The sequence below is a fragment of the Polypterus senegalus genome, chromosome 1 (assembly GCF_016835505.1).
Source record: "Polypterus senegalus isolate Bchr_013 chromosome 1, ASM1683550v1, whole genome shotgun sequence".
NCBI lineage: Eukaryota > Metazoa > Chordata > Cladistia > Polypteriformes > Polypteridae > Polypterus > Polypterus senegalus.
The window spans coordinates 211,855,325-211,868,258 of NC_053154.1; the positions used below are offsets into that span (position 1 = coordinate 211,855,325).

Below are 12,934 nucleotides of genomic sequence, written 5' to 3' on the forward strand. Positions count from 1 at the left end.
AAAGGCTCATGATTGAAAATCAAGCAGAGTGGTAATCTAGTAATGGTATTTACCACAAAATCATGCATGATGTGAATGTGACTTGTTTCATTTCAGAAATGAGCAGTCATTCACATACTGAAGAAGCTGGAGCCAGGTTGACAATACTAGGATTAATCTGGGGAGGATTGGCAAGAGGCTATTAACTCCTTTTCTTATCCACAAGGGGCTTCATAGGATTGTGCCTTTAATTGACTGGAAAGCTGAGAGCTACCATTAAGATTCAGATCTTTAACAGCAACACGTGATAGTTAGGACACCAAGGGCATCCAGAGTAAGTGCCATGTTGCAAGGATAGGGCAATCCCTGAACCAACAAGTGGTTCTGAGGCTTATTTAGAAATGATCCCACCTTAAAGCTGAGAGGAGCAGAATTTACCTGTAACGTGAAGGTTGAACTGCTGAGAAAAAGAGGCCAAGGCCTAGCGATAGGCATATAGTTTATGCCTACATTTTGTCATCTACTAGTAGAATATAAAAAACGTTTCTGTTTTAACAATTTGTTTACACAGATTACTGTAGAAATGGAACAGATATGAAATGCGTGTGTTCCAAACAACGATCTGTTATTTCCACTCTAAAACTCCACTTCACTCCCAGATAATCAATCAAGGCATGAGCTGGGAGAAGTGTGTGCACGTTCTAAGTCGGTGGGGGGACGGAATAGCCGGCTGCTTGCAGCCTGATTTTTATCAGCATATTTAGATGACAAAAGACGCTGGTGGAGAGCTGTGAACGAATATAAGAAGCGATTTAAGGTGGGACGGATTTACGAGTTTTTTCGTAGGCTCTGGTAATTCTAGTGTTAAACACACTTCTTTTGTATTTACATTTTGATTCTACATGTTATTCTGGGTGCAAGGGGATGTGAGAAGTGACCCCTTTTAGTGTACCACTCAGACTGAAATACTGTACTGTTTATTCTATGTAAAGGTAGTTTCTACATTCATTGCCTGTTAGGAATCGTCCTCATTAGTTTAAAACATAGTTTAGTTGGGCAGGAGTCTAGAGTTTGTTTAGATTAGTTTCTAAAATCTTCAGAGGCACGGATAAAGTAGATCCAGCAGAGTTCTTTCAACTTAATAGTGAATCACATGCTTGAAGGCACCAGTGGAAATTAAGAGAAAGTGCATTTAGGACTGAAGACAGGAAGCAGCTCTTTATGCAAAGATTTGTGGGAATATGGAACAAACTACCAAGACATGTAGTTGAAGCAGAACCCTTGGCAACCTTTAAGTAATACAGTATTTCGATGAGATATTGATACAGCTTAGCTATTAGCTAAACAAACAGGCTTGTTGGAGTAAGTGGTCTCCTCTCATTTGTCAAATTTCTAATGTTCTTTTTGTGTTCTGTGTCTGCCTTTCACATTATTCAGAGATATGCTGTTTGGGCAGAGGAAGAGTCCACCAATATGAACACACTTACTGCCTGGCATTTACTGTCTGCTGTTTGCCCTGTTCCACTTTATTCTTGTCTGTTGCTATGCAACTTTAATGATGCAGCAGTCACAGGGTGAGATTGGCAGAAGGGAAAAACTAGGACGATTGAACATTGTGTTGCTCTGGCATTGGGTATCTCGAGCTGCTTTAGTAATTTAGTGTTAAGTGTTGTTCTTAGTCCTTGTGATTTGACCTGTATTTGCTTGATTGTTTTTTTAATTAGAATTTGTCTAGTGCTTTTGTCAAGTGTTGAAAATTCAGTATAAGATTTCTACCTGTTTGTAGACTGCCTTTGTCTGTTTCTTTTTTGCACGATATTGTTTGTTAGTAGGGAGGCTGTTATCAGGCTTTTTGTTTTAAGGCTGATATCAATCACTGATTTAATGTTTCTAGGACTCACTGGTCCCTAAACCAATTTGGATTTGTCATCTTTATCCCTTTTTTCAACACTACGTTCCTAAATATTAAGTGGAAATTTTTCATTAAACTGCAGACCTCAGACGTTACCTGGTCAGTTTTAGTTACGAAAATAAATTTCTGTATGTTTATTGTTCAGTGACCATAAAAATACTATCAGTTTAAAAATACCTTTTTTAAAACTAATAAAATATGTATAAAAATATTTATCCACTATTTATTGTATATTATATATTTATACACGTCGTTAAAAAGATAATAATTCTGTTCATAATTACAAATCACAATTCTAATATAATGAATCTAAAAGAAACGAGGCTAAAACGCTTAACATGTTTATATACAAAATCGACACAGTAAGCTGTTAAGCTAACAAGCCTGTTGTTTACTAAACAGTGAGGGCAAGTCAAATTCTTCTTTAGCGTTTCTTATTCTAATTGAAAATGTGAGATGCTTAATACAACATAACCTCATTCATCGTCCACACTCAGACAAGGAGTGTCTGTTCTAATTATGAAACAAGACAAATTACCTTTTAATTTCTGCAGAAGGCGCACCTCTCTTTTCTTACTCACAGTCGTTCCTGTTTGTACTCAGTATGACTCCTCAGTTTATTTCTCAGTTTATTACTCCAATTTGTTTAATTTAAAAGGCAATAGTCATACCTTCACTCTCTCTTAAAGTGTGACTGCCGGGTCAAGCATTGTTTCTAGATTCTACAAATTTCAAGTAATGTTCCCTCGATGATCTCAATGGACAAAGGGAAATGGGAATTTATTTCATATAAGAAGTGTAATTCAGGCATTCATATAATAAATTTAGTGGGTGCAAATCATTCAGTAATTCTACGAAAAACTGTACATATAGATCCTAAACAAAGTATTTACCTCCTTAGGTGTTTTTATATATTTTCTAATTGTTAACAAAAATATAATACTATCAAGTACTTCTGGGCAGCTTATTATCTATCTGGATTTTAAAAATTCTTTTTGTGTCTGCAGGACAGTTGCAAATCTACATGGATTGATTTCACAGATGTGCTAGTGAATGTGTCTCCAGTGACAGACCAGTGTCTCCTCCTACCTTGGTCCCAATGCTGTTGTGATTGGTCCTAGCCTCTGTGTCCCTCAATTACACAAATAACCTTGATCACCTCGATGAACCATATTATTGTGTGTCAGTTCGACTGCACTGGTCACAGCATTGCACCCATTCTTTTCTTGCTCTTGCCATCCTTCTCCATGTAGTTCCCATCCATTTTTGTATCTCGTCATCCAGTCTTAGTGTGGTCATTCTGAGTGGTTGCTTATGCTCGGGTGGGTACCACTCGGCAACTGCACATGTCCACTGATTGTTATTTAGTTGTGTGACATGTCCTGCCCATCTGAGTTTGCTTTGCTGATACTCAGTGATCACGTGTTTCACTCCAGTTCTCGCACTGACCTCCTCGTTCTGGATGTGACCTCTTAACAAGATTACAAGCATGTGCTGTGATCACCCATTGCTCTTCCCTCTTCACTGTAGACCAGGTTTTGCTTGCGTATCGCATCGCAGGCATCAAATCCCTCTTAGATTTAAGGGCAAAAGCAGTATCTTTATATAAATAAAAATATATATTCTTTAAAAAATGCTCTTCAACAACAATGAAGCTCTGTGCAGTACAAAGTCAAAAGTAGTTACCTAAAACAATAAGACAATTTGATGGAAACAAAGTCCCAATACAGTAATCTAGAGAATGGTCAAAAATCTAGTAATATCACAAAATCATAGCCATAACAAAAAGGCAATTAACCTCACCAACTTCCTAGCCCTTTCGAATGAACCACTAGGAACTGTGGGAAACCTTTGTTTTTATAGGGCTGAGGGCAGTCCCTTGTGATGATGGACAGGTCTTTCGCCTCAGGAGAGGCACCCACAAAACACAAGGCATGTAACAAAAGTCTAGGAACAAAAAAGGAATAATGAAGGTAATTAAAAAAATTAACATTAATAAATAGCTCACAAATGAACATAAAGGACATGAAACATGGAGTTGAACCCTGGCTGAAATACAACATAGCCACCCCAACCCTCTCCATAAACACCAAAAATGACACTATATCCTAGAGGGAACATTAAGAGGAGGAGACTTGAGACATGCAGAGCAGAAAAGGCAAAAAGTCTTGGACCAGGCTGAGTAGACGAGGTGAGAAGGCCAATTTCTGGTAATCCTACCAGGTCAAAAGAAACTGGTTGACCACCTCTTTTGTGGAACCAGCGGGGCAAGCGAAAAAGTTGGAGCACTTGCTGGTGGCCCCTGCAGGGAAAGTGAAGCAGGTGGACTGCCTCCTGGTTTCCTTGGCATGGCAAACAAGAAAGGCAGATCACCTATTGGTGGTTTCAGCAGGGCAGGTGACTGGGCAACACCTCCTGGTGGTCCCAGCAAGGCAGGTGAGACTGGCAGTTATACCCACCTGGTGTAGATGACATGGCTAAAACATATAAGCTAAGAGGTGAGGTTTTTATTTTTTATACTCACCTTTATTGTCTTTGAAATTCTTGACCATAACTTGAGGACACCTCCTCCTGAAGTCAGCAACTCAGGTGTGCCTCCTCCCGGGGTCACGGGCAGCAACTTGGTTGTGCTCCCTACTGAGGTCATGGGCAGAAACTCAGGTGTGCCCCCTCATGGGGCCACAGGCAATAACTTGGGTGTGCTTCCTCCAGGGCTCATGAGCAGCAACTCGCGGGTGCCCCTTCCAGGGGTCACAAACAGCATCTCAGATATGCGTCTTCCTCTGAGGAGGGGCTTGCACACTTCAGCATGCTGGGCTTACCTATATTCTCAACAGCTATCTTGATCATAACTTCTGGAAGCTTTGAATCCTTTATCAGAACAGCATAAAACATAACAAAGTTTTGTATCGAAGCTACAGCGTGTCTTGGGGTGGGTGGCAAGAAGTTTGCGATGGCAAATCTAATGGAGATGAAAGGGTCGACATGGTAGCAAAGACTATAGGTTTGGCTACAGTCACAGGTGTAATAGAAGAGACAGCTCCTCTTGGTTTAGCAGTGGTGGAGCAGAAAGCTGGCTGGGCTTTCTACAATATGTACTTTTACCTGCTCAAATAACATACCTCTGCAAAAGATACAGTATATTAGCTACACATATATGCACCTCATCTTCCAAATCAAAAGACTCAGCATCTCCCAGAACTGTAACCCTTTCCGGGAAAGTTTAGGCATCGAACAGCTTGTTCTTGATTTCTGTTAAGTAGTTATATGTCTGTATGTGTGTACTCAGAGCTTTTCCAGGGGCATTATATTTACGAAATCAGCCATCCACAGATACAAGAAAGTTTTTTTCAAAAGCTCAAATTCAACAGTGCTGCTGCAAAGTAGATGTTTATTTTATTGTGTAACTCATTTTGTTATGAACTGTGAGTCCCAAAATACTACAGAATCCCAAACAATGCTCAAAAATGTCCACTAGACGGGGATATACCATCAAACACCAGTTAGATACAGCATAAGGGCAAACACAGGAACTTCATTAAAAAAATATATCCTTCAAAGGCCTCACAAAAGGCTGAGAGCAGTCCCTGTCAGTGATTGGCAGTAATCCTGCCTCTTGGGGACCAGCCACAAAACACAATGCACATAACGAAGGCTTAGGGACATAACCAATTACAAAGAATTACACAAATGACAAAAGTAGCATTATCAAAAATAAATATCTGAGAAATGAATAAAAAGGACATGAAACAAGGATTTCAATCCCAGCCAGAGGGAGGAACCCTGGCTGAAAAGCAACACTTGTTAGTCTTCATTGCTTGAACAAAGTTTAGTTTGTCATATTCAGCATTTAAGGTATATTGTTAACAGCCATAGTTGCTTAACTTGTGAGCCATTCTTCTTGCCAAATTTATTTCTGCTGTGTGCATCCTATACTGAGTTTTCATTTAGTTTTGTTTTTTTAATCATCATTATTAACCAGTTAGCTGGTGCAACAGATTTCAGTTTTTGTAACGTTGTATTGTCAGCCTGCAAATTCAATACAAGAAATCTTGTGCTGTGAAAATAAGTAATCCATCACTTTGCCATCCAAGGACCAGAAAACATCTGAGGTTCAGTCTCGCTTCACAGAAACACTTAACCTTGCTGCTATTCTTTGATTGAAAGGAAAGACAATAATCAAAGATCTCTTCATCATGTGACCAGCAGGGTGGGGCTGTGATAATGAATTCATTGAATAACCAGGATTTATTTTTCTCATACAATCTACTTTAATAGTCAGACCTGTGATTTTAATCAGCTTTATATAGCTGTGAAAGAGGGTAAGACGTTAAGGATGAGAGAGAAGGAAAGATGAGGCAATTATAATAAAAAGAAGGAATGGGTTTGAAATCAAAATGAATTATTCACACTGACAGACTGTTGTTGTAGGACTTCTCTACCCAAGCAAATATAAGGCTACCCTGGCATAATTTTTACAGAAGAATATGTCTTCATAGTGGAAAGCAGAAAATATTTCAGAATGCCGGTATCAGCGAGAGGACAGGAGGGAAAGATTAGGTGAACCTAGAAGTTAAGCAGAGAGAAACAGGGAAGAATTTGGTCAGTAGGGATGATGCTAGGCCTTCAAACGGAATGCTGAATTCTTCAAGGAAAGCATCTGCCTATCATTGTAAGGAATAATCTGTGGATTATTATTTGTGGTTTTGTTTTGGGTATGTTAGTATTGGAGTATCTTCAGGGACAGTCCCTCGTGATTCGGCAGCTCCTATGATGCAGCACCTATTCACCATTCGTGTCAGTTTTGGAAGTGAAACCTGCTTTGGGAAACTCCATCTTTAAGCTTTCCATGTAAAGAGTGAATCACAGCTCTTGTGTATCACTGTGAAGGGTGTAAACTCTTTTTGGATTTCTCTATATACCTGTTGTTCTTCACCATGTAGTTTATCTTCACCATGTAGTTTACTTTCATTTGTAATCCATAGACGCAGAGCAGATCTGAGGTTCAGATCTGTACAATACTTTTGTGACTAATCACAGAGAAGATTTTCCACAAGATACCATAGAATTACTTATTCTCTACTGTATAACTAAGGACATGTATGTGCAAAATACATATTTTCCATTAAGTGGAGTCTGTGGAAATTGCAGTGGATTCTAAAAGGTCAAAAAGATATATATTAAAACATTAAAAAATCATTTACATATATACAATATACATTAAAACTTTTAAAGAATCGTCTTATAGGGGCATCTCTTACCGTGTAACTGTCTGAGGAGTCATCTGTTCAGTGAGTTTTATGGATTGTCCCTGAAATATATTATTGTCTTTGTTTTGTTCACTAAATAAAAAATAATAAATATTGATAGCAAACAGAATATACTGTATATTTTGCATATTATACTAAAACTCTTAAATTAGCAATTATGTTATTTTTAGACCACAAATTAAAGGAAGGGAGGTCACTGCTTGGCACTCATGTGCATTTGATCCTTTCTGCCTGCCTGTAATTTTCTGAATGGTGAAATGCCCCATGATTGTGATCTGCCCAGATTGTGACGAATTGGATTTTTGATGTGTCAGCCCTTGCAACCACAGAAAAGAAATCCGAGAAACGCTGCTAAAGATGTTGTTAAGAGATTTTTTAAAACCAAAAAATGTAAGTAGTTTTGTTTCAGAGCGGCTATTAATTGTTGTTCTTGATTATTAGAAATGGCATCTTCTTGTGATACTGTCATATGGCAAGCCTTGTTTATATTACGATGAAATGTGTATAAGGGGGCACTGTGCACTGACGTCAGAATGCGTCTAGGCTGGTAATTTGGGGGCTTTCCTCTTGTCTTTTTCAGACTATTTCCTGGCAGGCAGGACATAAAAAAAAAAAACGCACAAAATAACGTCTCGCGCCAAGTTGAAAACGAAAGTAAGATCTTTTTATGAAAAAAATCCCTTTGTTTTCAAAATGAAATCTCTTTACTCTCTCTTCACTTCTAGATGAGCAGTCAGTGTTTCTTCTGCGCTTGCCATGTAGGTACTGTATGTTGAATGTGTGTTCTTTTTCTGTGGTGGCCTTTTAAGTACTGAAGTGTCCAATGTGTATACAAGGTTGTGTGTGTGGCTAACTGTGTTTAAATGCCGTGATGTTGGTGTTGTGAGTTAGTTCAGAGGATTCTCTCTCTCTCTCTCTCTCAGTCAGAGTGCCTCTTCCTGTTGTACCGTATCTTTGCCTTCTTCCTGCTGCTCTCTTTTTCTCCAGTCTGATGCTATTCTGTCAGTACACCTGCTGGTCTCCTTGTTAGATTTTTTTCCTCTAGTTGATCTGTGTCTTTGCGTCCTGGCTTGTATCTTTTTTTTCTTTCACTCTCTACTTATAGTCTCCCTCTCTCTCTCTGTTTCTCTCCCTCTTCTCCTTCTCCCTCCCCTTTTTAAAAGGAATGCCTCTTTTTTTTTGTAGACCGTCAAACTCGCAGTTTTCTTGCAGTCAGTCTCCCCTATTTATGATAGTATAGCTTCATCAAAATAAAATACTTTTCTGTTAATTACTTGATTTCTCTTTTCGTTTTGTTTCGGCATTTCTTTTTGTCTGGCTTCCTATTGTTCCCTTCCTTGTTTCTACATTGTGTGGTTTTACAAGTTTTCTTGCTAGGCCAGACAGGATTTAAACTTTACATTTAATGGAACGCATTACATTTTGGTGTTTATATTCTGTCCAAGGTCTGCATGTGGGTCAGTGAGGTTTCACTACTCTTTTTTCTTTTCGTAGGATGATGGATAGTTCTCCATTTCCGATGACTGATGAGCATGTAAGTACACTCTTAATTATGTATACCAGTTTGATGAGACAATTAGAAATGAGCAATGGGACATTGGCTGTTTTTGTACTATTATTATCTTCAATCAAAGCTACTCATCATTGATTAGCAATTTTTTATGTTTAATTGTAATAGTTAAAGAAATAAACATCCAGGTATTATTACAGCTATTGGCCAAATTCCTCATAATGTCTGTGGCATAGTAGCTACCTAGGAGGAAGGTTTTATCTGGGTGAGTAACACTGGGTTGAAGTGGGACCTCAAATTGGTTACTAACGTAAGGTTTTACCCCAAGGAGATGCCACTCATTTCGTGGAAAAACACAGTAGTGAATTCTGAAAGGTTTTGTACATTGCAAATCATTGATCAAGTGAGGCAGAGTTACCAAAATTATTATTTTCAAAGACCAGCAGATTAGTCTTATTGTAAGTATGCAGAATTAATAACATTTTTTTCCCATCTCATACTTTTTCTTTACAGTTACATTATAATGATATTTCATATGGCCTTTTTTCCTCGTTTCCCAACATGCCTATTAAGACAGAGCCATATCTTGAGACTGGTAAGTGTTGACTTCCATGGTTTTGTAAACAAAACACTTGCCTTTAGTTTTGTCTGCATATGGTGTATGTTTTGTTTTGCCTCGTGTAGGTAGGCAGACTTTATTATCCTAGAGGGAATTTTGTTTGCAGTAGGATAGTACAAAGACATTTGTACGCAGACACAAGAAAGTAAGCCTGAAAGTGTAATTGGGATGTCATATACTGTAGACTACAGTGCTTTTATGTCATGTTTTTAACAATGCAGTATGTTATCTTATTTTACAAAATACTCCTTTCCATTGAAATTTTACTTTACCTGTTGTTTGTATTCCATGTATATGCATAGCTTTTTCTGCAGGTACTCCAGTTTTTCTCCCATAGTTTCAAAAATGCTCATACTAGGTTAATTGGCAACTGTAAACTTGCTCTGTGTTAGTGTAGATGTGTGCATGAGCTGCCTATGAAACTGTCTAATTTTATATCCACAAATGTTCCGGCATTTCCCTTCATACTTTAAGGACATGCAGTGGCGCTCTGGTTATCTTCATTTGGATTAAGTGGTTTTGAGAATCTTATGTCATACTACATTAGTATACTTAAATAAGACTTTTAACCTTCTCAAATAATTTCACATATGAAATTACAGTGAGATGACAACCTACTTGCAAGCTGCTTAGCTATTGTTAATGTGATTAAAAAGGTAAAGTAAACAGGGGCTGCACAACACTGCATTCATTTTTCCATTTGTAAACTTCCTTACTTCTGTAAAGATTTACAGTAGGTACGGAAAGTATTCAGACCCCCTTCAATTTTTCACTCTTTGTTATATTGCAGCCATTTCCTAAAATCATTTAGATTAATTTTTTTCCTCATTAATGTACACACAGCACCCCATATTGACAGACAAAAAAAAAGAATTTTTGAAATTGTTGCAGATTTATTAAAAAAGAAAAACTGAAATATCACATGGTCCTAAGTATTCAGACCCTTTGCTCAGTATTTAGTAGAAGCGCCCTTTGAGCTAATACAGCCATGAGTCTTCTTGGGAAAGATGCAACAAGTTTTTCACACCTGGATTTGCGGATCCTCTGCCATTCCTCCTTGCAGATCCTCTCCAGTTCTGTCAGGTTGGATGGTAAACGTTGGTGGACAGCCATTTTTAGGTCTCTCCAGAGATGCTCCATTGGGTTTAAGTCAGGGCTCTGGCTGGGCCATTCAAGAACAGTCACAGAGTTGTTGTGAAGCCACTCCTTCGTTATTTTAGCTGTGTGCTTAGGGTCATTGTCTTGTTGGAAGGTAAACCTTTGACCCAGTCTGAGGTCCTTAGCACTCTGGAGAAGGTTTTGTCCAGGATATCCCTGTACTTGGCCGCATTCATCTTTCCCTCAATTGCAACCAGTCGTCCTGTCCCTGCAGCTGAAAAACAAACCCACAGCAGTAGCTCAGTCGGTAGAGCGGTGGTCCAGCAATCGGAGGTTCGATCCTGGCTCCCCACATGAGAATGCAGCTGTTGTGTCCTTGGGCAAGATACTTAACCTACCTTGCCTGCTGGTGGTGGTTGGAAGGATTGGTGGTGCCAGTGTTCTGGCAGCCTCACTTCTGTCAGTGTGCCCCAGGGCAGCTGTGGCTACATAGTAGCTTATCATCACCAGCGTATGAATGTGTGTGTGAATGGGTGAATGACTGTTGTGTTGTAAAGCAATTGAGCATCTAGGGGGTTCTTGAACTCTAGTTAGGATCTGCTATATCAAATACAGGCCATTTACCATTTACCATTTCCCAAGAAGACTCATGGCTGTATTAGCTCAAAAGGGTGCTTCTACTAAATACTGAGCAAAGGGTCTGAATACTTAGGACCATGTGATATTTCAGTTTTTCTTTTTTAATAAATCTGCAACAATTTCAAAAATTCTTTTTTTTGTCTGTCAATATTGGGTGCTGTGTGTACATTAATGAGGAAAAAATGAATTTAAATGATTTTAGCAAATGGATGCAATATAACAAAGAGTGAAAAATTGAAGGGGGTCTGAATACTTTCCGTACCCACTGTACATCCCTGTCTCTGCAGTATTTTTGTGTTATATATGAATGAAGTGTTCTTTACCACTAAATCATTTTGGTGACCTTTTAACCACAATGGGTATTCAGAAGCTGAATTGTCATTTTTTTTTGACTCGAGCAGTTGAACCCATCCTTTTGAGTCCACTTTTTTGCTCACTTAATTTAGAATGAAATAAATAAATACTATGATAAAATACCAAATTTCTTAAAGGGATGCTTTACACTATAATAATGTAAGTAAATACTGTGATAGCCATTTTTGTACCCACAATAATAAGAAAACTGGAAAAGGTTCTGTTTTTTTTACCTGCCATTTCATTTTAGACAATGGAGAAAAAAGTCGTCATTGTTCAGATTTACTCCTTCCTATCTACCAAACCAGGAGAATTAATGTAACAATGCCAGCCATCGGTTTTATATTTGTTGACATTTACTACAGTAAATATGAAAATTATCAGTTTTCATGTAGTGCATGACTGATAGGGAGGGGTAATTGACCCCCAATCTACATTTTGAGGCAAGTGAAAGGATGGGAAGCAGCCAGGGCATACATATATAGTGCCTTTCAGTACAGGGTCAGGTTAGAGGCATGTGTGCAATGAAAGGCTTGCAGAAGACAGTCTGTGGAGGCACCTTTAAGACACTCTAACTGCCTGGTGGTGAGTGGATAGGTGAGAAGCTAATGAGGACATATTTCCATGTTCAGAAAAATCAGTATCTCTTCTTATACATTTTGCATTATAAATAGAGTTCGTTATGGAGAGCAGTGTGTCTGAAAAGATGTTGTGTAGGTTTTATGTTTTTTGCATTTAGAGCTCAGTTTACCAAAAATTTTAGGTACTTCCTACTGGCTGCCTCTTTATTTTGTAGAATAACAGCAAAATATCTTTTCACCAAAATATTATTAAATTAAATTATATTATTTAATCTGAATATAGCAAAGTTATTGTCCAGCTAATATTCAATGTGAACAAAAAACACCATCGACCTAGAGCTGGATCATAAGACTTCTCGACAAATGTTAATCCTGCAGTATATTTATTGAGCAACAGATGTCACCATTGATTCTGATATGTATAAAATGGTCAGGTAATGCTGCCTGGGAGAATAATACTGCAATAAAGCACAATTGCTCGGTCAGACAGCATTAGATTTTTGAGCAGGTGGGCTGCCTTTGCGGAAATATACCTATCAGAAACCCAAAACATTGTTTCAAATAAGCTTGTACACAAAGTAATTGAGACAATGTAATCTATTCAAAATTGTTAGTATGTAAAATAAAAATATTAAAATTACTATAGTATTAATAGTAGTATTGCCACATGTACAGAGTAAGGTGAAATTCTTACTGTACAATATACACTTACTATTGCATGAACATATAAAGCTGCATGATATAGTATGATTTTTTGGATTCAATATTTTACTTGGATCCCTGTTTCCCATATTCACTCATAATAATTACAGAATAAAATGAGCCAGAGGTGTGAAAGAACTAAAACTTAAGAGATAAAGAGACTCATTTTATTTAAAGGCTCATACACATCAGCATGATGGCTTGACACACTACACTGTCTTTCTTTCTTTATTCTGTTGACTGCCATTTAATTTGTCATGTTATCAAGTG

At 38.0% G+C, this 12,934-nt stretch overlaps 1 protein-coding gene across 1 annotated transcript in view; it reads left to right on the forward strand.

The window, feature by feature from the left end:
* Positions 1–12,934, forward strand: part of LOC120541508 (nuclear factor NF-kappa-B p100 subunit-like) — a 192,278-nt gene that overhangs the window by 161,259 nt on the left and 18,085 nt on the right. Inside the window, exons 11-12 of the mRNA XM_039773259.1 lie at positions 8,656–8,695; positions 9,185–9,266. Coding sequence (XP_039629193.1) covers positions 8,656–8,695; positions 9,185–9,266 — 122 coding nt within the window. The remainder of the gene's footprint in view (positions 1–8,655; positions 8,696–9,184; positions 9,267–12,934) is intronic.